Source organism: Rousettus aegyptiacus, unplaced genomic scaffold, assembly GCF_014176215.1.
Source record: "Rousettus aegyptiacus isolate mRouAeg1 unplaced genomic scaffold, mRouAeg1.p scaffold_m13_p_14, whole genome shotgun sequence".
NCBI classification, from domain to species: Eukaryota; Metazoa; Chordata; class Mammalia; order Chiroptera; family Pteropodidae; genus Rousettus; species Rousettus aegyptiacus.
The window spans coordinates 43,904,786-43,930,651 of NW_023416289.1; the positions used below are offsets into that span (position 1 = coordinate 43,904,786).

Here is a 25,866-nt window from a genome sequence, read left to right on the forward strand (position 1 = left end):
CTGAGAGGCTATGTAGGGCAGGGGGCCTGGGAGGCCGCATGCATCTTCGTGTTCCTTCCCTTCTCTGGCTCCCGGCCAGCTGGGCCAGCCCCCTCCCAGCAAGAGGCCTCCCTGTCCCCCAGGAGTCCAGAGCCAGGGAAGGAACAGCAGATAAGGCGGGGAGGGGACAGAGCGGCCCTGCGAGGCACAGGAGCACAGCAAATGGGCTGACGGAGAGACAGATAAAAACCCGAGGCTAGGAGCGACTCCAGAGTAGAGCCCTTCCGGGCCCAGAGTGCTCTGGGAACTCTCCTGGACCACACAGCGAACCTGAGCCCCATGTGGCAGCATCCCATGTGCTTATCCCCGCCACCTCTTTCCTTTCCCGAGGCACCACCAGTAATTGCTGCCCATGCCCGCAGGTCGAGCACCGAGCTGCGCAAGGAGAAGTCCCGGGATGCGGCCCGCAGCCGGCGCAGCCAGGAGACCGAGGTGCTGTATCAGCTGGCGCACACGCTGCCCTTCGCTCGCGGGGTCAGCGCCCACCTGGACAAGGCCTCCATCATGCGCCTGACCATCAGCTACCTGCGCATGCACCGCCTCTGCTCCGCAGGTGAGCCCCGTCTCAGGGAATTCCCACCTTGGCGAATCCGCCCTCGGAAAGCCGCATCCCACGGAGGCCCCTCCTCTGGGAATCCGCCTCCGTGCAAGGCCCCGCCCCCTGGTGTCTTCCCAGCGGAGCCTCAGCGTCCCTGGAATCCGCTTCCCCGTGAGGCCCCGCCCCCCTCGAGTTCTGGGCCTGTAGGAGCCCAGTTCCCAAAGAAGTCTATCACCTGTGAGGCCCCGCCCCTTGGAATGCACCCTTGGGAAGCTCCGCCTCCTGAGAACTCCCAGACTTACTCCCTAAAGCGCCTCAACCGTTAGGATTTGGTCCCATGGGAGACCTTCTCTTTGATCCCTGCGAGGCTTCGCTGCCCAATTTTTAATTATCTGAGGGAGTCCCCGTTCTCCTCAGCTCCCTAATTCTATTTTTTTGTCCCCTTCGTAGTTATCCCTTTGAATTCTCACCCAGTTAGAATTCCACTCTACAGGAGGCTTGGAGACACACAGACGGACAGACACACACTCCTTTAGAACCCCAGGACCCCGAAGAGGTTGTGCTATGGAGAAAATGAAGTCATCCTCCAGCAGGCTCTGCCCATTAAACTTCCCTGCCCCATAGAACTTCACTTCTCTGTGAAGAGAATTCTGACTCCTGCTAAGCCTTGGCCCCTTAGAATTTAGACCCCTGGGAATTCCACTCCCTTAGAATTTTGTCCTCCTAAGACTTCTGGTCCCTTGGGAGACTACCCATACCTCTTCAGAATGCTGTCTCCCCAGGAGGCCCTGCTCCCTGAGAATTCTAATCCTTAGTGGCCCTGCCTTCTTCCTTGGGACTCCAAGCCACTGGGCTGTGGCCCTCTCACCTGGGGGTAGCTATCTGAGTAAGGGAAGGCAAAGGGGGAATAGCCAGGGGGGCCCATGGCTGACTAGAGATGCCCCATCCCCCCGGCCCGGACACCAGGGGAGTGGAGCCAGGTGGGAACAGGGGGTGAACCATTGGATGCCTGCTACCTGAAGGCCCTGGAGGGCTTCGTCATGGTGCTTACCGCCGAGGGAGACATGGCTTACCTGTCGGAGAATGTCAGCAAACACCTGGGCCTCAGTCAGGTGAGAGGAGCTGCCTGCTTTGTGCCTGGTCCATGCAGGTGATGCTGGGATACAGAGGCGACCAGGCCCGCCTTAGCCCTGCCTTTACGGGGCTTACAGTACAGAGGGAGACAGACGTGTCACCGGACAGGAAGACTCACAATGGTCAGGGCTGCCTTGGGGCTGTGCAGGCCTGGGGAGGGCGGGTCCCGATCCAGCCTGGGGGCTATCAAGGATTTCCAGGAGGAGAGATCTGAGCTGAAACCTGAAGGACTCAGCCAGTCAACGGATGTGCGAAATGCAGATGGGCTGAGGAAACAAACAGAATATGTAAAGACTCAGAGCTGAGATAAAACAGAGCATTTGGGGACGATAAAGACATTTATTCTGGCTAGGTGCAGGGTATGATGGGAGGTGGGAGAGAAGAAGGCTAGCGAGGTCAGCAGGGGCTAAATAAATTAGGGCCAAATTAGAAGTTTTATCTCCAAGGCACTGCGGAGCCAGGGAAGGATTTTAAGCAGGAGAGAGGTTGTGTCAGACATGTAGAATCAGACTCACATTTTAGAAAGACTCCCCCCCGCCCAAGTGCTGCACAGGGTTAGCATTGGAGGCAGTGAGCCTGGAGATCTGCAAGGTGGCGGGTATAGGGCCTTGGGCAGGAGAAGAGGAGTAGGGGTGGGAGCCTAAGGATGGGAAGACGAGAGACACTTAGGCAGTCGAACTGATTTCAGCTGATCCTTGCAGCAAGCCCCGTGAGACTTACCATTTGGTTTCCTAGTTCCCATAAATGGGCTCCGAGCTTGGGCATCTGTTCCTTTTCCCTGTCTTGTTACCCGACTCTGGGTACCAATTTCTCCTTCAGCTTGAGCACTCGGGCTCAGAAAGGTGAAGATCCCAAGGTCCCAAAGCTAGAAAGTGGCAGAGCCAGGATGCAAATCCAGCAACGAGAGGTCAGAGGAGGGAGCTCTCGCCCTTGCCCTATTCACCATCGCCTCTGGACTGCGAGCTATCGTGGGTCCCCTTTCATCCGTGTTCTCTCCTGCCAGCACCCAAGCTCATTGCCTGAATTGAAACAAGGAGCTGGGTCTTTAGCTTGTCCAACAGGAGGGATTGGAATGGGGACGCACCTCAGGGCCTTTGCACTCGCTGTTCCCACTTTCCAGAGCACCCTGTTCCAGAGAGTCGCAAGACCACCTCACCAGCTGTGTTCAGCAATTTGTTTAAATATCGCCTCCTCAAAGAAACCGTCCCTAATGAGTGCCTCTAAAATAGCGTCCCATCATGTCATCATCTTATCCTGCTTTAGTTTTCTTTATATTACTTCTTATGCTGTTTCAAATATGTGCGTGTTGTGTCGTTTTCATTTGTTTATCGGCTCTCTCCCCCCACTAGCCAGTTAGCTCTGAGAGACAGAGACCTTTTTCTGTGTGGTCACTGCTGTGCCCACACCATCTGGAAAGAAGAGGGCCTGGCAAGTAGTATGGTGGAGAAAGGAATGAATGAACGAATAAGTAGGGAGGCTGGTGACGTAATGCAGGCTCATGGCTTAGGGCTGAGGCGAGGAGGCTGGGAAGGAGGAGAGGGACAGGTCAGAGGCCCTGTGAGGCGCTTTCTCTCCAGCGGCTCCTCCCTGCTCCCCTCCCCTACAGCTGGAGCTCATCGGCCACAGCATCTTTGATTTCATCCATCCCTGTGACCACGAGGAGCTGCAGGACGCCCTGACCCCTCGGCAGAGTGAGTTTCCAGGAGGCCTCTGTCCCCCAAATTACCCTCAGTACATCCCCTCTCCCTCCGGAAGACTGGAGAAGAATGGGGGTCCGAGAGGATCCACACCCCTCCCCACCCCGCGCTGGAGGGTCTAAAGGAGCATACCCTACCCCTGGGAGACCCTTTCAAGATCCAGGTCTCAAATTTGGGGATGAGGCTGGGGAGACTTACGTAACTGGGGTTCTGGAGGGAACTGGGTCCTGTCCGAAGCTGCCCCAGTGACCTGCTCCGCCCCCACCCTGCCCCTGTGGTCCTCCCCAGGCCTGTGCAGAAAGAAGCTGGAGGCTCGCAGCGAGCGGTGCTTCTCCTTGCGCATGAAGAGCACCCTCACCAGCCGCGGGCGCACCCTCAACCTCAAGGCGGCCACCTGGAAGGTGGGCAGGCCCTGGCCGGGAGAGGGCCCCTGGGGTTGGGCCTGAGCCCTTAAGCTCCTGCAGCGGGTTGGAGTCCAGGGGTCTCCTATGGGGCTCCCTCAGGCTGGGGCTGGAGGGCCCTCTGGGTATCTGGGAGGTCGGGGGTCTGTGAAGCTGGGGGCCTGGGGGCCTTGTACCCTTTCTTAGTCTGGCTCTATGGGCCCGAGGTTGGGGGTGGGGGGAGGCTCCCAGCCCCTTGGGCCTGGAGGTTCCATGAGGTTGGAATCTGGGGTTCTCAGACCTCTCTGCGTCTTAGAACCCAGACTCATCAGAGCTCCTTAGGTTGAGTCTCTGTGGGGTTAGGGCCTGGGGGGTCCTCAGAGTTGTGCCCACAGGGTCTCTAGTCCTCAGGGATTTCTTCTCAGCTCCCTGCAGGGCTCACAGAGACATATCCCGCAGCCCCATGGGTAGCTGCAGGCCCAGGTGCATCCCGGCCTCGCCCCTCCCCCACCAGGTGCTACACTGCTCAGGACACATGAGGGTCTACAAGCCACAGGTACAGATTTCCTCAGCGGGGAGCCCCGGCGGAGAGCCCCCCCTGCAATGCCTGGTGCTCATCTGCGAAGCCATCCCCCACCCGGGCAGCCTGGAGCCTCCGCTGGGCCGGGGAGCCTTCCTCAGCCGCCACAGCCTGGACATGAAGTTCACCTACTGTGACGAGAGGTGGCCCACCAGCCTCGCCTGCCCAGCTCCTCTTTCCTTCTGCCCAAATTCACTCGCTGACCTTTCTTTGGGTCTTCTTCCTTTTGATTCTCTCTCTCTTTCTTTGGGCTTCTCCCTCCCTGTCCTTCTGTGGCTTTCCTTAAATGGGTCCTTACAGTCAGGTACAGCAGTTAGCCCAAGGCACCGGAAGCACTCAATAAATGGTCGTTATTCATTCTCCCTCTATCCTTCTCTCTCTCTCTCTTTCTCTCTTCCCTCTGCTCTTTATTCCTTTCCTCCCGCTCTTCTTTTTTCTGCATCTTCCCTCTTTTCCTTGCCTTGGAGTTGTACTTAGGAATGATGACTCTGACTTGGGTTTAAATCCTGGCTGTGTTTCCTTCGCCAAATGACTTCACCTCTCTGTGCTCCATTTTCCTCATCCATCCTACAGAACGGTAACAGAACCTACTTTGAGCAGTCGTTCTGAGCGCTCAGTGAATTGCCTGGTACAAAGCGCTATGGAAGTGCATATTTTTTTTTCAATCATCATCATTATTATTACTTTTTATTTCTAGTCATTCTTTTCGATCTTTCTTTTTATGATTGTCTTTCTTCCTTTCTCTTCCACTCTTCTATTTTTTTTTCACATTCCCTTTGGTCTTCTTTTCTTCCCTCTTCCCAGTTCCACCTTCTCTCCCCCTTGGTATTATTAGTTTCCTGTTGCTGCTGTAACACATTACCATGAATGCAGTGCTCAAAAAATACAAGGTTACTGGCTCAGAGTTTCGAAGGGGAGGAGTATGAAATGAGTCTTATGGGGCTAAAACCAAGGCCTGTGTTCCACCTGGAGGCTCTGGCGAAGAATCTGTCTCCTTGGCTTTTCCAGCTTCTGAAGACATTCCTTGACACGTGACCCCTATTTCTGTCTTCAAAGCACATAACTCCAACGTCTGCCTCTATCATGTCTCCTAGTCTCCCTCTGATCTCCTGCCTCCCTCTTATGAGGACCCCGTGATGACATTAGCCCACCCAGATAATCCAGGGGACTCTCCTCAAGATCCTTAAACCTGCAAAGTCCCTTTTGCCATGTAAGGTCAGGTATTCACGGGTTCCAGGAATTAACTAATACACCCAGGAATTAAGACAGGACCTCTTTTGGGGTCATTATTCAGTCTACCACAGCTCTCTCTTTTCCTATTTCTTATTCTCTTGCTTTCTTTCCTTTACAGCCCTGTCTCTGCCTGTCCTGCTGGCTTTTTCCGCGGGTCCCCCCCCCTTCCCTCCACCCACCCTCTACCTCAGCCAGTCTAACTGATCCGGCTCCATTGCACCCACTCTAGGATTGCTGAAGTCGCTGGCTACAGCCCCGATGACCTAATTGGCTGTTCTGCCTACGAGTACATCCACGCGCTGGACTCAGATGCGGTCGGCCAGAGTATTCACACCTGTACGTGCTCGGGTTCTGTTTCCCTAGGCCTGAGCCCCAGGCCGGTCAATGCCAGCTAGCTCCCTGCTCCCCGATCCCCAAGGAACCCCGTCTTCCCTGAGCCCTTCCTACCTAAACCCCTGCCCCCAGCGCCTCCTCTCCCCAGTTGCCTCTTCTGTGGCCCTGACCCCTCCCCATCCTCCTTCCCAGTGCTGAGCAAAGGCCAGGCAGTAACGGGGTGCTATCGCTTCCTGGCGCGCAGTGGTGGCTACCTGTGGACCCAGACCCAGGCCACAGTGGTGTCAGGGGGCCGGGGCCCCCAGTCTGAGAGTATTGTTTGCGTCCACTTCCTGATCAGGTAAGTGGGAGGCGGGTGGGGTGACTGTACCTGGGTCTGATCTGCATGTATGTGGACAGGTGTGTGTGTGTGTGTGCACAAGCATGCATGTGTCCTGCGCACATGTATGTAAGGAGTGTGACACATACATGTGTGTGAAACACGTGTGACCAAACACACAAGTCTGCGTGTGCACACAAAAGTCATAGGTGAGTGATCTGTTCATTTAAATTAAAAGGACTCTGTATTCAAGTTAAAATAAGAAATCTAGCAGATTCATGGGGACTCTTTGCTTTTTAAAGATTGAGGCATAATTTACATTTAAAAAATTCACTCTCTTTGGTATGTGGTTCTATGAGTTTTGAAAAATGCCTGGAATTGTGTAACCACTACCACACACAAGATATAGAATAGTTTAATCACCCCTCAAAAAATTCTCTTATAGTGAACGCCCCCCACACACCATCAGTCTTGGAGAACAACCTCTGATCTGTTCTCTGACCCTAGAATGTTGCCTTTTTTGGAATGTCACAGTCACATATAAGGGGTCCTACCTACAGTGTGGAGCCTTTGAGTCTGGCTTCTTTGACTTAGCACAATGTATTTAAATTTTACGTTGTGGTGTATATCACTAGTTCCTTTTAAATGCTGAGTATTATTCTGTGGTTTGAATATAAACGTACCTCAATTTGTTCATCCATTCACCAGCTGGAGGACGTTTGGGCTGTGTCCTATTTTGGGTGATTACAAAAAAAAATGCTACTGTAAACATTCTCACACAGGACTTTGTGAAACCATATGTTTCTGTTTCTCTTTGGTAAACACCTAGGAGTGGAATGGATGGGTCATATGGTCAATGTATATTTAACTTCATAAGGAACTAACCAGCTGTCTTCCCAAGTTGCTGTGCCATTCTGTGTCCCCATGAGGAATGGGTGAGGGTTCCACTTGTATGCTTGACAGCATTTCCCATTGTCCGGTTTGGTTTTCATTTTAGCCATTCTAATGGAAGTGCAATGGTAAATCACAGGCTTCCCCCACCCCACACCGTGCATCTTCGAAGTTTCCACAATAACAACACGGTGACAAAGACAGCAAATTACCACAAAGACAGAGAATTACCACTTTTCCTGAAGGTTACTTACTTTCCAGGGCGTGGCATCAATTTCTAAAGCCTTAGGGATTCTTCCAGGTCTTTTTGATCAAGGAGAGATTCTGATGGAAAACAGAAGCTGGTAACAGGAGAATTCACATGCCTTCCTATTACACAAGAAAACAAGATCAATCATCTTACTTTAATACCTTTTTGAATCAGAATCTTGGAATGATTTGTAGACCTGGAAAGAGGTCTGTCTCTCCATTGTCCCTGGCAAAGGAGCGGGGACCTGCCCCTATCTCTTCTGGAAACTCTTTTTATTCATTACGAAGATTGGACTTTTTATGGCCAGGCCCTGGGATTTCCATCTTTTGCTTGCTAAGCAAAAGGCAGGCCTGGAGAGTTCAATTTTACTGGCAGAAAATAGGTGAGGAATGATAGGAGTTTACTTAGTAACAGCAAAATGAGGAGCATATGGTATCAATCATCTTTAGTGCTGTGTACATGTTGTATAGTGTCCAGTCGTGTGGCCATATGTGTGTGTTCAGGTGCTTATACTTTGTAGAGTCCAACCCCTGCCCCTTCCATGCCTGAGTATGTGTGCAATTGCTTCATAAAAATAAAACTCACCCATCCAGAGCACTGCTGAATCTCCAGCTCCTAGAACAGTGCCTGGCATATAGTAGTTGCCTGGTAAACAATAATAGAAAATACATAGATCTGCCCATGTGTCAATCACAGTTCTATCTATTGTATATATATTAACTCATTTAAATTGCATAACAACCTGGGGAGGAGGTATTATTATGCCCTCCTTATAGGAGAGGAAAATGAGGCCCAGAGAGGTTCAGGTACATGCTCAAGATCACATAGGTCACAAAGAGCCAAGCCGGGATTTGAATCTTGGCTGCTGGCTGCAGAGCCCTTGCTCCTAACTGCTGAGCAGCACTGGTTGTGCAGGGAATGTTTGTGGAGTGACTGAATGAGTGAACCCCGTGTGGCGGGTAGGCACATGTGCCAGCTCCAGTGTGTGGCGTATCCATGCATATCTGTCCATGTATACCCCTTGGGCGTATACGAGTGTTTCTGTTTGTGCCTGTGTACAACGCATGTGTGTACATGTGCGACTGTGTGCTGGTGTCTTTCAAAGGGGATAGGATGGCTTTGACCTGGCCTAGGTTGGGTTACCTCCAGCCCAGAAGGGGTTTGGTGAAGGTGGGAATGGATCGTAGCTTCTCAAAGAGCTGGTGCGGAGGACCACCCACATTCAGTCCAGGATAATGTTATGTAAATGCTATGCAAACGAGGGCCTCGTCCTCAGCCCCAGACAGATCCTCCAAGAGTCAGTTTGCTCAGTAAACATTTGGATTGTCTCTGCAGCTAGACACTGGGGGGAGGGGAGACACCGGGAGGGAAGAAGGATATATTTATAAATCCATTCCCTTGAATATGAAAAATGTCTATGAATAGAATCTTTATAAATAAAATCTTGTTCATTAAAATATATCCCTATGAATTCTTCATATTTGGTAACATAGAAATGGTAAATACATATTCTTCATTAATACATTTGGATGAACATGTTCATAAGGAAAGATCTATAAAGAGGTTATTTCATTTTTATGCCTGTTACTCCTCCCCCCCTACCCCTGTCTCTGCCCCTCAGTTCCCCACCTCCAGTCTCCCCTCTCTCCACCCGGGCTGTACTAAATGCCAGCTTTTTTCTGTCTTTCCTTCCACAGAGGGAGCGTGGGAAGACACACTTAACTTTCTTTTAAATGCTATTATAATAAAAAGCATTCGACAAAAATCAAATCCTTAAAAGAAACACATAAACGTGGCAAATCATCGTGTGCACAGTGACCTCCTGCCCCTGGGAGGGACAGCCTCCTGTGAGGGGACACTGGCCTGGGCAAGGGCCGAGGACCCTCCCTGACCACCACACCCTTTTCTGCTCTGTACCCCAGCCTGGTGGAAGAGACCGGACTGGTGCTGTCGCTGGAGCAAACGGAGCGACACTCTCGCAGACTCACTCAGAGGGGCACCCTCTCTCAGAAGGAAGCCCCGAATCCTGGGAGCAGCCTTGGTATGGGGCAGGGCTGGGGCTGGAGGGGTTGTGTGTCCTGGACAGTTCGCAGAAAACCCAGGTGCCTCAACGCAGCTCACCCCGTGTGCCCTGACTCCGGCCTGCTCCTCTGACTCTCTGAACCACATCAGCTTCCTCAGTGCTCTTGGACCATGTCAGACTCTGTCATGCCTCAGGGCCTTTGCACGTGCAGCTTCCACTCCCAAGAATATCCTCTTTGCTTCTTCTGTCCTCCCTCTTCTCCTGTGTCCCTGGGATGATCGCTTCGGTCTCGTAGCGCTCTGCTCTGATTCCTGCTGTGGCTCCCCATTGCCCCCGGCCTTCGGTTTGTTCCCTGGTCCCACCTCACTGCTCTTTGGTGTCCAGTAATCCTAACCCTCCCGAGTCTGCTTGCTTTCTACCTCTCACTTCTCCCCTAATCCTGGACGAGCTTCTCTCCCTGTTTGTTCTTCAAAGTCTCACCATCTCTAAGCGGTTGCTGGTGGCCCACGCTCCTGGCTGTGGTGTGGGGTCATCTGTATCTTTTCCTTTTCTGGCTCAGGGCCACGTCTTGACCTGCAGGGGCCTCAGAAACTCCTTGAGGGCCTCAAGCCGGTCTTTTCCCCTAACATACAGGCTGAATAGCCGAGTGCTTTTCTGTGCTGCTGGAAAATTGGGTCAGTCGTGTGCTCTGGTCCAGCTGTGTCGATGTTAAATATTAAAATATTTCCCCACCGCTGGGCAGTTGCTATTATCTCAAGCCTACCGTGTGCTCCCCGCCCCACGTTGTCCCCTCCCATAGAACTCTCCAGGGGCTCGCCACAATCCGGCACCCAAAGGGATAGCACCTGGCCCAGCGGGGTTCTCCAGGACCCAAGCACTCTGAATGGTGTCCACTTTGATTAGTTGTTGGAAATGCTAACTATGTCCCCTGGGGTCAACGTGGAGGGTTCTGCCCCTCAGCCCTGGGTGACCATCCTGTGTCCTCCCCATCTCCATGGGTTCCTGCAGATGCCTCTGGTCCCCGGATCCTGGCTTTCCTTCACCCTCCTGCCCTGAGCGAGGCTGCCCTGGCCGCTGACCCTCGTCGTTTCTGTAGCCCTGACCTCCGCCGCCTCCTGGCACCTATCCTAGATGGGACTTCAGTCGCTGCTACCCCCAGTGCACCCCCAGCCGCACGGCGCCCTCAAAGTCCTCTTCTGGTAAGCGGGCCCTCTCACTTGAGTCCTCAGGATCTGGGCTGCTCTGGCCTTTGGCTTAGACCTTGCTGTTCTCTGGGCCTTGGTTTCTCCATCTATACAGTGGGACCATTGGGATGAGATGGGATCTGGGGTTCCTTTAAGACGTAGATTCCAGATTCTTCCACTGTTATTGGACCAAATCCTGGGATGTTTGGTACTGTCGTGGGGGCCCCTTCCTGGTTTATGACCAAGCATTAGAGATCTCTGAATTTTGATTTCTAAGAGTCAAGAGTATCCAATACTCTCAAATTACAAAAACCCGCATTCAGATCCTGACCCTGCTACTTACCAGCTGTGTTACCCTGGACAGGTGGGGCATCAATTTCTCCACCTATAAAATTAGGATAACAGCAAGGAGCTGGCCACCTCATTGGCTTTTGCGAGGGTTCAATGAGACCATTCATGGCAGCACTTAGTAGGACCCTGGCACCTAGTAGGTGCTCAATAGACCATAGTGGTTACTATTTTGACTTGAGTCCAGGTAGACTGACCTGTGACTCAGGGGTCTGTATTATCTGGTGTTGCTTTCCTCATCCCTACCCTATGTCTTCCCACCCCCCAATATCTCCTTTCTGCTAGAGAAATATACCATGACCTTTGACCTCATGCTTTTCCTCTGGGATGTCCATATTCTGCATCATTTACCCCAAACTCCAAGACCTTTAACCTCAGAGGGCTTGCATGTCTTGGCCTCAGGCATTGGTTTTCAAGCCTTTGATGTTTGCCCTTTTGATCTATAGCCAGACACTCTGACTTTTGAACACCCAGGTTCAGAACTCATTTGCACTTGCTATTTGACCCCTGTGGTGTCCCAGCTGTCTGACATTGACCCTTTCTTCTACCCCTGAGTTCAAATGTCTAGGCTGTCTTACTGTCGACATCTCCCAGGCTCGCAATTTCCTTAAGTCTCTACTCTGTCTCTATTGTATAGGCTGATCTTCCAGATGAGCCTCTCGTGAATGTGGATAATGCACACAAAGTCTTGGCTTCTGGAAAAGACCTTGAAGCGGTGGAGACAGATCTAGGTATAGCTCAGGTAAGGGCTGGCATCGAAGGGATCATCTTCACCTCTGCGCTCTGGGGGCTGACATATCTAGGCTTTAGAGAAAGGTAGTGAGATGGTAAAAGAACAGGTGGGTGCATGGATGGATGGACGGACAGACGGACAGACGGACAGACTCATTAGGTGGATGGTGGCAAATAGATGGATGGGTGATATTTAGACAGATATTTGGATGGATGAAGGGATGGATGATGGATGTTTGGATGGGTAGTTGGATAAATAGAACATTGGTTCATTGAATGGATTATAGATGGATGGATAATGTTTGAATAATGGTTGAGTGGGTAGATAAATGACAGTGGCATGATGTATTAGTTATCTATTGCTGCATAACAAACGACTCCAAAAGGCAGCATCTTTAAATGATTAGCATTAATTATGCCACACGGTTTCTGAGTATCAGGAATCAAGCAACTCAGCTGCTTGATTTTGTAATGTTGAAATCAAGCTCTCAGTCAAGGCTACGGTCATCTGGAGCTAGAGGGTTCTCTTGCAAACTCATCCACATGATCACTGCAGGCCTCGGCCCCTTGCTGCTTTGGCTGGCCTCAGTTCCTCACCGTGTGGGCCTCTACATAGGCCACCATGACAGCTGGCTTCCCCTAAGGCCAGTAATCCAAGAGACAGAGAAAGTGGGCCTGAGATGAAAGATGCAGACTTTTATCGCCTAATCTCAGAAGTGACATACTAGCACTTCCGCTGTATTGTACTGGTGATCCAGACCAACCCTAGTGCAGTGTGGAAGGCAACTACATACAAGCGTGAATAGCAAAAGGCAAGGATCATAGGGGCTGCCAAGGATGCATGTCTCTCCCTGATGCAAAATAAAAACACTTCCTCGCTCCCAAGGCCTCCAAAGGCCTCCACAAAGCCCAGAACCTCACCTAAGTCAGGTCTGGGTGTAGCGAGGCTCCTTGAATATAGTCCCTCTCAATCTGTTGGCCTGTGAAATAGAGACAAGTTATCTGCCACCCACATGCCCAACATACAGTGGCGGGAGAGGCATAGAATAACTGCCCCATATGCTCCTATTCAAAAAAGGAGGAAAGGAGAGCTCACAGCATCACTGGTCCATAGCAGTTTTGAAATCCAGTTGGCCAAATATGAGAAGTTCTTTGATAAGAACTGATTCCTACTACTTCCCAGGAGTTTTTGTCCGTGGTTCTTGGCTCTGCCCTCTGCTCTCTTGCTTCCTTTTTTATAAAAGGTGGAGTGTGTTTTCATAACCTGCTTCCTGCTTATAGAAGTTTGATGGTCCAAAGATCTCTTTTCATTTTGCGCCACCTTTGTCCCTCTCCGTCCGAGCTGGCAATGTTTCTATTCATTGAATTCTCTTTAAAACAAGTCTGTGAGTCTTATGTGAATCTCCTTTGAGTTCACACCATTAAACAAATGTCACACACACACATACACACACAAATCTCATTGAAATAAACTCTTGTCTACCTTGGGCTTCTGTTGAGATGGCTGAGTGACAGTGCCCTGAGCTTAATAGAATCCTATTGTTGGAAAAGATCTGTGAGACACATTCTTAAACTCTAGAGCTTCATTTGTCTGACCAGAGGGTATTCTAGGCACCACCTATGACCTTTCTGATATCTCAACAAGGAAGTTTACAGTCACAGCCGGGGGTTTGTCTTTATTCCACGCTGTCCTGAGAGTGCCTTCCTTTGCTCAGAAATCATTTTATAATTTAGCATCATTTGCCATTTGGGGAGTTCCCACAGTCAGCCAATCCCAAGGCGAAGGGCGTAATCGTCCAGACTAGCAGAATACACATCAGAGAGGGCCACAGACTCCCTCAGGTTTAATATCACACTGGAACCAGTCATAGAACTTAGGAAAGCACTGTACTTATGATTCCAGTTGTATCATAGCAAAAGAACATTATAGCCAAAGGAAGAGATGAACAGGTTGGAATCTGGGTCTAGGAAAGTCACAAATACAAAACTTCCATGTCCTCAGGGACGTGGTACCCTCCTGTCACTGGCACGTGGCAACATGTACGTAGAGCATTGCTACTCCAGGAGGCTCGCCCAAGCTTTGGTGTCCAGAGTTTTTATTGAGGTTTCATTGTTTAGGGATGATCGATTGAACTATTGCCCATGAAATTGAATTCGATCACCCTCTTTTCCTCCCCGAGCACGCACACTTTCCTTGGAGGTCGGGATGATTTCACATGGCCTGAAGACCAACCCTTTAATCACATGGTTGGCCTTTCTCTGGTATGGCCAGTCCTCATCCTGAATCATCCTGTTAACATAAACTGTGAGGCTGGTCAGGAGCCACAACGACACGTCTGTCATTCAAGGAGCCTCCCAGGAGCTGGGTCAAAGGCCAAAGCTCTTTGGGGGTAAAGTTAATTCCCAGGGAGAATTTTCAAGACCTCAAGTCCAAGCTCCTCATGTTTAACATTTATTCCTTTAGCTTCTCTCTCCTCTCGCCTTTTACTCCAAGTAGCAAGAAGAAATCAGGCAACCCCTTTGACATCTGGCTGGAAATCTTAGCCAGATTGCGTACGCAGTTCACTAGCTACATTTTCTATTTTCCACACAACTGCAGGTGGCAGTGTTGCCAAACATTCAGCCACTACACATCAAAAATCCCCTCTCGTCCATCTTCCAATCACACGTTCCTTACTTCTCTTTATGCCGTTGCAGGTAGGCTTCTCTCAGTTTAGATGTTGACTAAGGGTTTGTTCAAGGCAACCTCTACCAGGCTCTACAAAGTCCTTCCAGACCCCGCCCGCTGACCAGTGCCAAAACCACAACTGTATTTTAGGCTTTTGTTACAGCAGCACCCCATTACTGACACTCAGAGAGGACAGGGGATGCCTGAAGGTCAAAGGGAAGGTCTGTGGTCCTTTTGAGGCCAGGACCTTGATCTGCTTGTTCAGCTAATGGGTGTGAAAGGGCTTTGCACATTTATGTAAGTTGTTAGGAAGTGCCAAGAAGGAAATTAAACAGGAGAAGGGGAGAAATGACAAGGGTTAGAACTTAGGAATCTTCTGCTCCCATGAGCTCCTCTTCCAAACCTAGAACAGGTCTTGGCCTTGGATGGTTAGTGTAGCACTAAGAGTACAGACCCTAGAGTCAGATCAACTTAGGTTAAAGTCCCAAGGGTCAGGGGTCTGGGAGCCACTTAGTTGAGTGGCTTTTGCTCAGGGTCTCTCATGAGTTTGCAGTCCAGATGTCTTCCAGATATTGCAGCTGTCTGAAGGCTGGGACTAGAGGATTCACTTTCAAGGTCAACTCACTTGGCTGTTGGCAAGGGGTCTCAGTTTCTTGCCACGTGGGCCTCTCCATAGGGCTGCTTATGACATGGCTTTCCGTAGAGCAACTGATGAGAGAGAGGGAGAGAGAGAAAGGAGAGAGAGAGAGAGAGAGAGAGCGAGTGTGAGCAAGCGAAAGAGCACAACAAAATCAAAAGCCATAATGTCTTTATAACCTAATGTTGGAAGTCACACACCATCATCTCCTAATATCCTATTGTTAGCAGGTCAGCCCTAGTCACTGTAGTAGGGGTCTCCACTAGGGGCAAGGACCCTCAGGTGCTGTCTTGGTGAACAGCTACCAGAGTCCCTATGCCCATTTCACAGATGAGGAAACTGAAGCTCAGACTCTTGACCTCAGGCACAGGACTCTCAAAAGTGATGGAGCTTGGCCTGAAGCCAAGGCTCACGCTCTTACTCCCTCCTGCCCTCTGCAGGATGTTGATGCTCTGGATTTGGAAATGCTGGCCCCCTACATCTCCATGGATGATGACTTCCAGCTCAACTCCAGCGAGCACCTCCCCAGGGCCTACCACAGACCACCAGGGGCTGTTCCCCGGCCCCGCGCTCGGAGCTTTCACGGCCTGCCACCCCCGGCCCCTGAGCCCTCCCTGCTGCCCCGCTGGGGAAGTGACCCCCGGCTGAGCTGCTCCAGCCCTCCCAGGGGGAGCCCCTCAGCATCCTCCCCCGTGGCTGGGGCTCGGAAAAGGTGAGCCACGGTGGGGGGTATGTCAAGGGAGCGTAGGGAGGGTCTGTGACCCCTTGTCTTGTTCTCGCCTCCTACTCCAGTTCCATTCCTCACGTTCCTCCTCTCCTTACCTCTGTTCCAGCTGGGCCCTAAGTGTCCCCCGCGTGTGGCATGTTTGTTCCAACCTCTATGTCTTTGTCTAGGCTGTGCCCTCCTTCTGGAGTGCCCTTCGCTGTTCTCATTGTTTATCCAAATCCCAGCAGTCAACCAGAGCTCTTTGCTTTGGAACATATTTATATCTGGCCTAGCGACAATTTTTGTCATAGTTAAGAGGATGCTGCCACAATGTCAGCGAAACTGTCTAGAACTAAGTGCCCTAGTACCTTTGAGAGTCCGTTGAAAGCTATGGACTCTTTCCCAAGAAACTTTACACACATAGAGACACACATTGTGCCTAAAATTTCAGAGGGTTCCTGTCCCTCTTCCAAAGACGTTAGATTGCTAACACTCAAGAGTTTGCTCTCCACGTTATGGGCGTATGCCCATTTACTCTCCAGAGCTGTCTCTTCACTATTTTAATGAAGCTTTTCTGGATATATCTCAGTATTCCCCAAGGCTCCCATCTTAGCGCTGAATATACAATAGGTGCCTAATAAAGACTTATTAAATGTGGGGGGGAGGAAATTAGTGACTATAATAAAAGTGGATGGGTGGATAGATGATGAGTGGATGGCAAATGGGTGGGTGAGTGGACAGATAGGTAGGTGAACAAATGGAAAGATAGATGGATGGAGGTTGTATGGGTGGGTGGATGATGGGTCGGTCATTAGGTAGATGGATGGGAAGATAAATCGGTGGGTGGATGGATGGATGGATGGATGGACAGATGGACGGCAGATAGATTGGTGGGTATACGAGAAGATTAATAGGTGCTCATCATCTACCCGCACTGCTCACATTTGCTGTGTTCTGAGATTTCTACCTGTTTTCCTCCAGGACCCTGGCCCAGTGCTCAGAGGACGAGGCCGAAGGGGTGGAGCTGCTGGGAGTGAGACCTCCCAAACGGTCCCCAAGCCCAGGACCCGAAAACTTCCTACTGCCTCCCCTCAGCCTGGTATGTGTGGGGATTCGTGGGGCTCTCTGTCCCTCAGAACCCAGCAGGCTGAAGCCTACTGTTTTATGGACGGGAAAACAAGAGAGGACAAGAGATGGCTGAAGGTCAAAGGGAAGGTGTGCAGTCCATCTCAGGCCAGGACCTTGATCTGCTTGCTCAGCTAATGGGTATGAAAGGGCTTTGCATATTTATATAAGTCATTAGGAAATGCCAAGAAGAAAATTAAGCAGGGGAAGGGGAGAAATGACAAGGGTTAGGACTTAGGAATCTTCTGCTCCCATGGGCCCCCCTTCCAAACAACAACAGGTCCTGGCCTTGCATGGTTAGTGTAAGAGTCAGTAAGAATAAAAACCCTAGAGTCCAATTAACTTAGGTTAAGTACCAGGCCTGTCACCTAGTAACTGTGAGACTTCAGACAGGCGATGTCACCACTCTGAGCCTGTTTCCTCATTTGGAAGGTGGGATAGTTACATTTCACAGGACTGCCATGAGAAGCACATGAAATCAGGCCCTTAGCTGATCCTCAGTGGGCTGTCGATAAATGGTAGTATAAAAACAAACCAAACCAAAGCAGCATCCCTTCCCCCCACCCCAGGCTCCCTGCCTCAAGTCTCACAGCAACCAGAATGCCCTTTCTAAAAGCCAGCCTCCCTCTAGGACTTTCTGTGGTTCCCTAGTGCTCACAGAAGAGCTCTCTGGCTCATCACCCAACAGGGCTGTTTGGTCAGGAGGGGTGTGGTTGATAATGTTGGCAGCTTATATTTATTGAGTGCTTACCATGTGTCAAACGCTGACTGTACTAAGTGCCTTCCATGATTAAATTATCCAATCCCCATGACCACTCTTGAAATCTTATTATCATTATCATTCACATTTACACACAAGAGGTTAGGCAACTGTATCAGGCAGAGTCTGGGCAGGAAACAGCATGCTCAAATGGGTGTTGAGGAGAATTCAATAACAGGACTGTTGGCAAAAGCGTGGGCAGCATGGAAGGCATCGACAAGGCTGGTACAGTGCCCTGGGGTTTGCAGTGTGGGAAGATGGCACCATCTGCAGTCTGAAGGCACAGGGCAGGAAATGGTCACTAGATCTTGGGGAGAAGAGGAGCCAGCTTATAAGAGCTGAAACATTCTGTGGAGGGACAGAGCCAACCAATGACAACCCATCAGGGAAACAGCTAGAAGATCAAACACTCCTCCACTTCCTCATTCCTCCTGCTGGCATCTCCCATTACACGAACCCAACAGGAACACAGAGCAAGGTTGTGTGTTGATGGAGTCCACACACACAGGAGAATAGGAGAACAAAGCTCTGGAGGGGCGCGTGTAGGATGTCTGAGACAGTGACTTGCCCAAAGTCACACAGCCATTAGGTAGCCACTGAACCCCACGGTGCACTTAACCACCATGCCATCCTACCTCCTTGGATATGGATGATGCTGGGGATTAGGGTGACAATGATTATGGTGATGATGGTGATGATGATTATGGCGATGAAGGTGATGGTGATGGTGATAATGATAGGGATGATGGTGGTGGTGATGATGTTAGTGATGATAGTGATTATGATGATGGTGATGATCGTGATGATGGTGATAATGATGGTGATGGTGATGATGGTGAAGGTGGTGATTACGGTGGTGATGGTGATGATGGTGATGATCAAGATGTTGGTGATGATGGTGATGATTATTGTGATGATGGTGATAATGATGATAGTGATGATGGTGATGATGGTGGTGGTGATGATGATAATGGTGATAATGATAGGGATGATGGTGGTGATATTGATGATGATGATGATGACGATGATGATGGCGATGATGGTGATGATCATGATGTTGATGATGATGGTGATTATGGTGATGATGGTGATTATGATGACAGTAATAATCGTGATGATGGTGACGATGGTGGTGATGGTGATGTTGGTGATGATGGTGATGATGGTGGTGATGGTGATGATTATGGTGATGATGGTGATGGTGATGATGGTGATGATCATTATGATGGTGATGATTATGGTGATGATGGTGATCATGATGATGGTGATGATGGTGATGATTATTGTGATGATGGTGATGGTGATGATAATGGTGATAATGATAGGGATAATGGTGGAGATACTGATGATGGTGATGATGATGATGATGATGATGATGATGGCACCTTTGTCTCTGTTCTGCAGAATTTTCTTCTGACAGGCGGACCAGCTCCGGTGAGTCAGCAGGGTCCCAGCACCCACCTCTTGGAACTGAATGAACCCTTGGGTGAGTAGCAACCTGGGTGTACAGAGGCCCTGGGTCCCCAACTCCCCTACGAGGTGCCCAGGATGGTTGAGAGAGGGGCGGAGCAATCATGAAGGTGGCTGGGGGCTGTCAGCACCCTGACATGACCTTGGTGAAAATGTGTAGCCCTTCCCTCCTCTCATGGGCATCATGGGGGGGGGGGGGAAGGGAGGCCCTGAGCAAGGCAGGGGCTTGCCACAGCTGCCCCTTGAGACAGAAGCCAAGCCCAGGCCTCAGCCTAGGTCTCCTGAAGCCCACATCCAACTACACTTTGGGGCTGAGTCCTGCTGTCGTCCTTCCTGGCTGCACAGCTTTGGGAAATGGTTTCTGTTTCTGGAGCCTCGGTTTCCCCTCCCCTTAGCCACACCCTGATCAGTTAGGGCCTATTATAATAGTTCTTACCTAGGGGAGATGTTTGGGGACTTCTGGAGACACTGCATAGGAAGACCTGTTGTCGTAAACACTCAAGAAACTCCTGTCCTGGTGCGATGCTCCTTGCACAGCCCCTCTGCCGAGTGCAAGACAAGCCGCTCGCTTGTTTGTGTCATCATCATCTTCCAGCACTACTATACGCAGCCACAGTCCCACTGGAAACCTCTAGGCATCGGCTAGAGAGGTTTTTCCAAAGCACGAATCTGGCCCGGGCCTGCCTCTGCTCAAAACCCTTCCATGGCTCCCTAGGGCCCTTCAGAGAAGGATCAAGGTCCTCACCTGGAATCTCAAGCCTCTGGGGTCTGCCCACCGCCTCATCTCAGGCTCTGCCTCGCATCCTCTGCTTTAGCCACAGTCGCTGCCTTTTGATTCATTCTGTCCTTTGTACATGTAACTAGTGTTTATCGAACGCAGAGTAAATGTCAGACACTGTCCTTGGAGCTGAAGACACAACTGTGAACTAAACACACAGAAATCCCTGGCTGACATTCTAGTGAGGGAGGCTGTCAAGAACTAGGAAACAAATGCAATGAAGAGTACAGGGGAGGGAAAGAGGTACTACTGGGGGGAGGGGGATAATGCATACAAAAGAAGGGGGAGTTCTGGGGTGGAGGGGTTTCAATTTTAAGGATGATTAGACACGGTCCCACTGAGGTAACATTTGAGCAATTTGACAATTTCTGGGAGAAGAGTATTTCAGGCAGAGGGAACAGCAAATGCAAAGGTCCTGGGGTAGGAGGGTGTCTGTTTTAGTTGGGGAAAACAAGTCCCCTCCGGCTGAAGCAGAGAGAAGAGGAGAGAGAGGTAAGGGGCTTCCGTAGGGCATTGTGATGACTTTGAAGTCATCTTACTTAAGGAGGCTGCCTCAGGGCCTTTGTATATGCTCATCCTTCTGCTTAGAATGCTTTTTCCTTTATTTGTTGCCTAATTACCACATCCTTTAGCTCTCTGCTCAAATATTACGCCTACAAAGTCCTCCCTAACTAACTTCCTAAGCTCTTGTCTCATAACGCTCATACATAGAATTTTGTGTTATTTGATCATTGGCTATATACTCTCTCCGTGGGCAGGGGCCAGGCCGGTCCTGGTCACCGCTGCACTCTACTGTGTGTGCCAGGCTGGGCAGCAGCTGGCTCCAGAGCAGGTCCTCAGTACATATTTGGAAAGGAAGAGCTAACATTTATTTAGTGCTCCGTGCCAAGCTTTATGCTAAATTTATGTACATGACCTAATTGGCATCCATCACTGGAATGTCAGCCCCACAAGGGCAGGGAGTTTCATCTGTCCTGTTTATTGCTGTGTCCCCACTGCCTGTACACAGTAGGTGCTTGATAAGTATTTCTCAAATGACCGAATTTTCACAAATGAGGTACATATAAGTATCCCTGTTTTCCGGGTAACAACAATGCCAGTTATTGTTCAAGGCACTTAACACGAATTCACTCATTTACTCCTCCTCACAATAGTCCCAGGAGGGAGGCACTGTATTAGCTCATTTTACAGATGAGGTCATGGAGGCACAGAGAGGTGAAGCCACCTGCCCCGGGTCACACAGCAAGCAAAGAACAGAGTCTGGATCCAAACTCTGGCAGAATCTGGCTCCGGGCTCTTTAACTACGGTCCCAAACGTCCTAGGCACCCGAGGTTTGGAGGCTAGAACTTGCCTAAGATTTCACTGCTGTTCGAATCCAGGTGTGTCTGTCTCACTGCCCACAGTTCTAACTGTCAGGAAAGGTTGGGGTGATAACTCCCCATGGGTTTACCTTCTATCTTCCCCTGCAGGCCTGGGCTCCTCGCTGCTCTGTCTCTATCCGGATGCAGACACCGCCCAACCCAAGAGCCGCTTCCAGCCAGTGGCGGGCTTGGCCCAGGCCAACTGAGCCAGCTGCTCCTCCCATCTCTCCTCTCCTCCCCAAAAAGGACCTCAACCACACTCCAAGCTGGTAGCCGACGCACAGGATGGGGGAGCCAGGACAGTGGTTCCCCCTCCCCTCTCAGTGGCCCTTGCCCGCCTCGGGCCTACCTCAGGCCCTACCCCACTGCCTATACCCCATCTCGGGGCTCTTTGGGGTGGTCTCAGCTCAGTGACCTCGGGGAGGGGGTCCCTGGCCCCCTCCACCTCCTTCTCTCAGGACTTCCTTTGGGGTTCTTGATACTAGTTACCTCGTCCCTCTCTCCAATGTCGTGGCTTTATTTTGGGTAATTAGGAGTGGGGGAGGTTGGGGTTCAGATCTGTATTTCTGGACTCTGGAGAGTGTTGATGACCACAATGACATTTCTTTCCATCCATCTTTATTACTATTTTTATTCTCGTTTTCATGATATATTTTTAATGGCTACAAACTGCACGGGGTCCATAAGAATGTGGGACTCTGATCTACCCCCCTGTCACTCAGGTGTCACTGGGAAGGGGAGTATCTCCCCTAACCCCCAATGACTTCTGATTGAGCCTTTAGCCTCCCAAGTGGCCACCTGCCTCTACCTACCCCCTCCACTCTGGACTTCTGCTGCCCCCAGCCCCACCTGGACACACCTCAGTCACGGTCCTCCTATTCCAGGAAGTCCAAGACAACCTCCAACCTTCCCCGGTCCTAGACCAGACAACGTCCTGCCTCCTCTGGTTCTAGACTTCTCCCAGTCAATCTCCCTTGTTCTAGATGTCACACTCTCCACTTCTTGCTGGTTCCAGACCTTACAGATAATGAAGTCGTATGATTCTGGACCCTATAGCCCCAAGCTTCCTATTGGTTCTAGTCTTCCCGACCTGTAACAGATTTGGTTCCAAATCCAGAATTCCTAATTTTAGATATTACGACTCCCAGCTCATTCCTTTTTTACTTTCCACACTCAGGATTTGCTTTTTCCATCAAAAAGAAGTAACATGGGTTTTATGTCTTGAACTTAGAACCAGTACTTCCAGAACCGGATGCCATGCTCAAGTTCTCTTTTGTTCCAGACCTCATGACCTCCTTCAGTCATTGCTTCTAGACTACACAACCTCTAGACTTTGCAGTTCCGAGGGCCCTCTGATCCAGATTTGATGATCCCCCCCCAGACCTTGATCTTTGCCTCAAATGTCCTCTGATTCCAGACCTCATCCTACAAATTCCCTTGGTCCTCAACCTCACAATCTCCAATTCTCTCTCATTGCAGATCTTATGACTCCAAATTACCCCGGGTTTGGAACTCAGTCTTCAGAAGCCTTCTGATTCTAGACCTTGCCTTATAAATTTCTCTGGTTTTAGACCTTACATTTCCCAACTCCCAGTTCTAGATCTCGTGACTCCAAAACCTCTCTGGTTCTAGAACTTAGTCTTCAGGCTTTTTCTAATTCTAGTCCTTACTCTATAATTTTCTCTGGTTCTAAGCCTCACAGCTGCCAACTGCCTCTGATTTCAGATCCAAATTCCGCTTCTGATTCTAGAATATGTACTGTATCCTATAGTATAGATTCCTTTGGTTCTGAAACTCAGCCTCCAAATGCTTCTGATTCTAGAATCTGGACCTCATCCTGTAGAGTCATCTGTTCTGAATCTTAGAGCCCCTGACTCCCTGATTCCGGAATCCAACCACTTAACTCTATTCAGGGCTTCCCACTCTACTCAACTTGCCCCAATTCCTACTCTCTGTCTTAAGTCTTCCCATTACAGATTCTTCTGCTCATGGGTTCCATGCTCAAGCCTCTCTTTTCTCAATCTCCTGTCCATAAAATTTCTCTGTCCTAGAATGCCCTTGACTCCCCCACCTCAGCCCTGTAGATATGCACTTGCCTTTCCTTTACCCTAGGTATCCGGGGGACTTGGGGGCTCCCTTGCCCCTTTGGGGGGAGTTCACAATCCAGGAGGCTTCCCCAGCCACACAGGCACGTGCACAGCACTATCTGCATATTGCCAGGTAGGGAGAGAGGCTCTGAATCCTCTGTTTTCTGCCCCCACCCATGTGCCCCAGCCCCTTTTCTATGATGGTGCTATTCTTGGTCTCCCACAGGAAAAGGCCTTCTTCTCTCAGCCTGATTCGCCCCCTTTTAGAAGGCACTTTTTCCTCTGTTTTGTCAGGGGATTGCCTGTCTGGATTGGTGCTATGGGGGGAGAAGGGTTTCACCCCTCCCTCCCTCAGGGGGTGACTTGGGTCCTCAATAACGAGAACTGTGCTGGGCTTGGGGACAAGAGGGGACTGACCAGTCACACTAGTTCTGAAACCCATTAATCTCTATACCAACATAAAGACCTCGCCTTGGTAGGCACCAGAACTCTGTGTGTTGACTCATCTGTGGAATTGCTTCTGGGGTGTGAGTATACTAGGTGACAGGTGTCTATGTCACTTTATGATTCTATGTGTATATGTGTGACTCTGTGTTCCTATGTGGGTCTGTGTAACATGTGTCTAGTAATGATGTTATTCTGTGTACATGTGTGTGCCTTCATGACAAAATTAATGACCTGTGGGGGGGTTGCAATTCCTTCTACATGTGTATATTAGTATCTGGGTGAAATGTTTCTGCCTTATGTGTGTTTCTTTTGGTTTCTTCAGGTTTCTGTGTTCCTGAGTGTGGGAGGGGTTGTGACCTTTTTTTTTGTACCTGTGTGTACCTGTTTGGTGTTGTGATTCTGCATACATGTATAAGACTGTTTGACATTATAATTCTGTGCACTGGTGTCTGTCTGTGTGACACGATTCTCTGTGTATTGGAAGGGGCGTCTACAGATTCACATGCAGATGGCTGTGGCTGTTCTGTCATGCCTTTGTGTGTCACCCTCATAACCTTTCTCCTGTGTGCCACGAAGAAGTCTCTCCAAAAGACGAAAACTACTTTCAAGCCTTGGCATTTGCTTCTCCCTCTGCCTTAAATGCCTTTCTCCCTTCCCCCTTCTCCTCACTTGTTTATTGCCTACTCATACTTTAGATCTCGGTTCAGACATTTCCTCCTCCAGGAAGTCTTCCCTGCTTGCTCCAGCGGGGTGAGGTCCTCCCACAGCATCCTGAGTCCCCTCGCTGTCCCCATCACAGCTCTAGGTACTTGTCCCATTCTAAGTATTTATAATGGAGCAAATATAAAAAGTACTTCCTCTGTGTCAGGCCCTCTGCCAAACACTTTACTCCTGTGATCTTATCAAACTCTCCTCTAATCCTGTAAAATAGACATGATTATCTCCATTTTACAGAGGATGAAACTGAGGTTCAGAGAGGATGATCACTTGCCCAAGGTCACACAGCAGGGAAGGGCTGAGATGGACTTGAATCCAGAATTCAAATCCATTATGGCAGCCTTCCCAAACACACACCAAAAAAATCTCAAAAATCTATTCCATAATGTGAGCATACAGTAGAGTAGGAATTAAGAGCCCAGGAATTAGACGGGCTGGGTTTAAGTCCTAGTTCTGCCACTTTCTTATTGTATGACCTTGGGCAAGTACATTGGCCTCTGCAAATCTCAGTGTTCTCATCTGTAAAATGGAGATAATACTAGTATTTTCTAGGGTGATTGTTAGGTGGGGGCGGGGCTCAGACTGCCACAGGTTTGGGGGAGGGATAGCTTGTGCTTATAGGAAGGGAGCCAGAGCAGAGCCTTAAAGGATTGGATGCTACAGCTGGCATGAGTAGAGGGTGAGGGCTTGGAAAGGTCTGGAAGGGTGTAGAGTGTGTGTGGGTTGGAGCTCGGGGGGCGGGATCGAGCTTGTCTTGTGAGGCTAGACTATTCAGGGTCTCCTAAGTCATCAGAAAGAGTTTGAATTTTCTCCTGACGTCACCAAGGAGCTAGGGAAGGCTGCGGAAGAAGGCATGAGGGAGAAAGATGGTGCAACAAGCTTCTGACCCCTGCTCAGGGCTAGGGAATCCACGGCGCCTTCAGTTAATCATACGTTTGGACCTTTATTCTGCCGGTTTGAAAAACCACCTATTTTTCAGAGAGGGGTAACAGACCCTAGAGAGGTGGGGAGGATGCGGTCAAGGTCCCACAGGTAGCTGACAGTAGGGCGACTCTCCCAGCTCGGGTTCCGCGGTGGGCTCGGTGCTGCCTTGCAGAACAGCCACGATTACCAGCGACATCTGCGACCCAGGCACCAACCCTAGAAGACCGCGGGAGATCCCACTTTAAGCTCCGACAAACTTGGGCCTCAGAACGTGACAACTTTGGGAGCCGGGGCCACGCCGGGCCATTCCCCCCGCCGCGCGCCCCTTCTTGCTTTCCCTATTGGCTCATTTTAAGAAGGGCGACCTCTGGGGGCCCGCTGGTCACCTTGCTCTCCGCGCTCTCTGTGGCAAAAGGCCCCTGCGCAGGCGCGCGATGGGCGCCTTCGCGGCCCGCGCTTTACGACACTGCGCGACAGCGGCGGCGGCCACCGGCACTCCTTCGC

The 25,866-nt window shown here is 50.4% G+C and overlaps 1 protein-coding gene across 2 annotated transcripts in view; it reads left to right on the plus strand.

Annotated features, from left to right (window-relative positions):
• The window catches only part of HIF3A (hypoxia inducible factor 3 subunit alpha), a 28,352-nt gene extending 3,306 nt beyond the window's left edge, over positions 1–25,046 (plus strand). The window contains exons 2-15 of one of the 2 annotated variants that reach the window (XM_016155339.2): positions 402–592; positions 1,544–1,689; positions 3,318–3,402; positions 3,697–3,809; positions 4,303–4,511; positions 5,831–5,937; positions 6,127–6,274; positions 9,317–9,435; positions 10,426–10,616; positions 11,587–11,691; positions 15,427–15,698; positions 16,674–16,791; positions 18,982–19,063; positions 21,296–25,046. In XM_016155339.2, the coding sequence (XP_016010825.2) occupies positions 544–592; positions 1,544–1,689; positions 3,318–3,402; positions 3,697–3,809; positions 4,303–4,511; positions 5,831–5,937; positions 6,127–6,274; positions 9,317–9,435; positions 10,426–10,616; positions 11,587–11,691; positions 15,427–15,698; positions 16,674–16,791; positions 18,982–19,063; positions 21,296–21,393 (1,842 nt within the window). In that variant the 5' untranslated portion in view covers positions 402–543 and the 3' untranslated portion in view covers positions 21,394–25,046. Of the gene's footprint in view, positions 1–318; positions 593–1,543; positions 1,690–3,317; positions 3,403–3,696; positions 3,810–4,302; positions 4,512–5,830; positions 5,938–6,126; positions 6,275–9,316; positions 9,436–10,425; positions 10,617–11,586; positions 11,692–15,426; positions 15,699–16,673; positions 16,792–18,981; positions 19,064–21,295 lie in introns of those variants that run through there. The other variant, XM_016155338.2, reaches the window with a different exon arrangement.
• Positions 25,047–25,866: the final 820 nt, after the last annotated feature.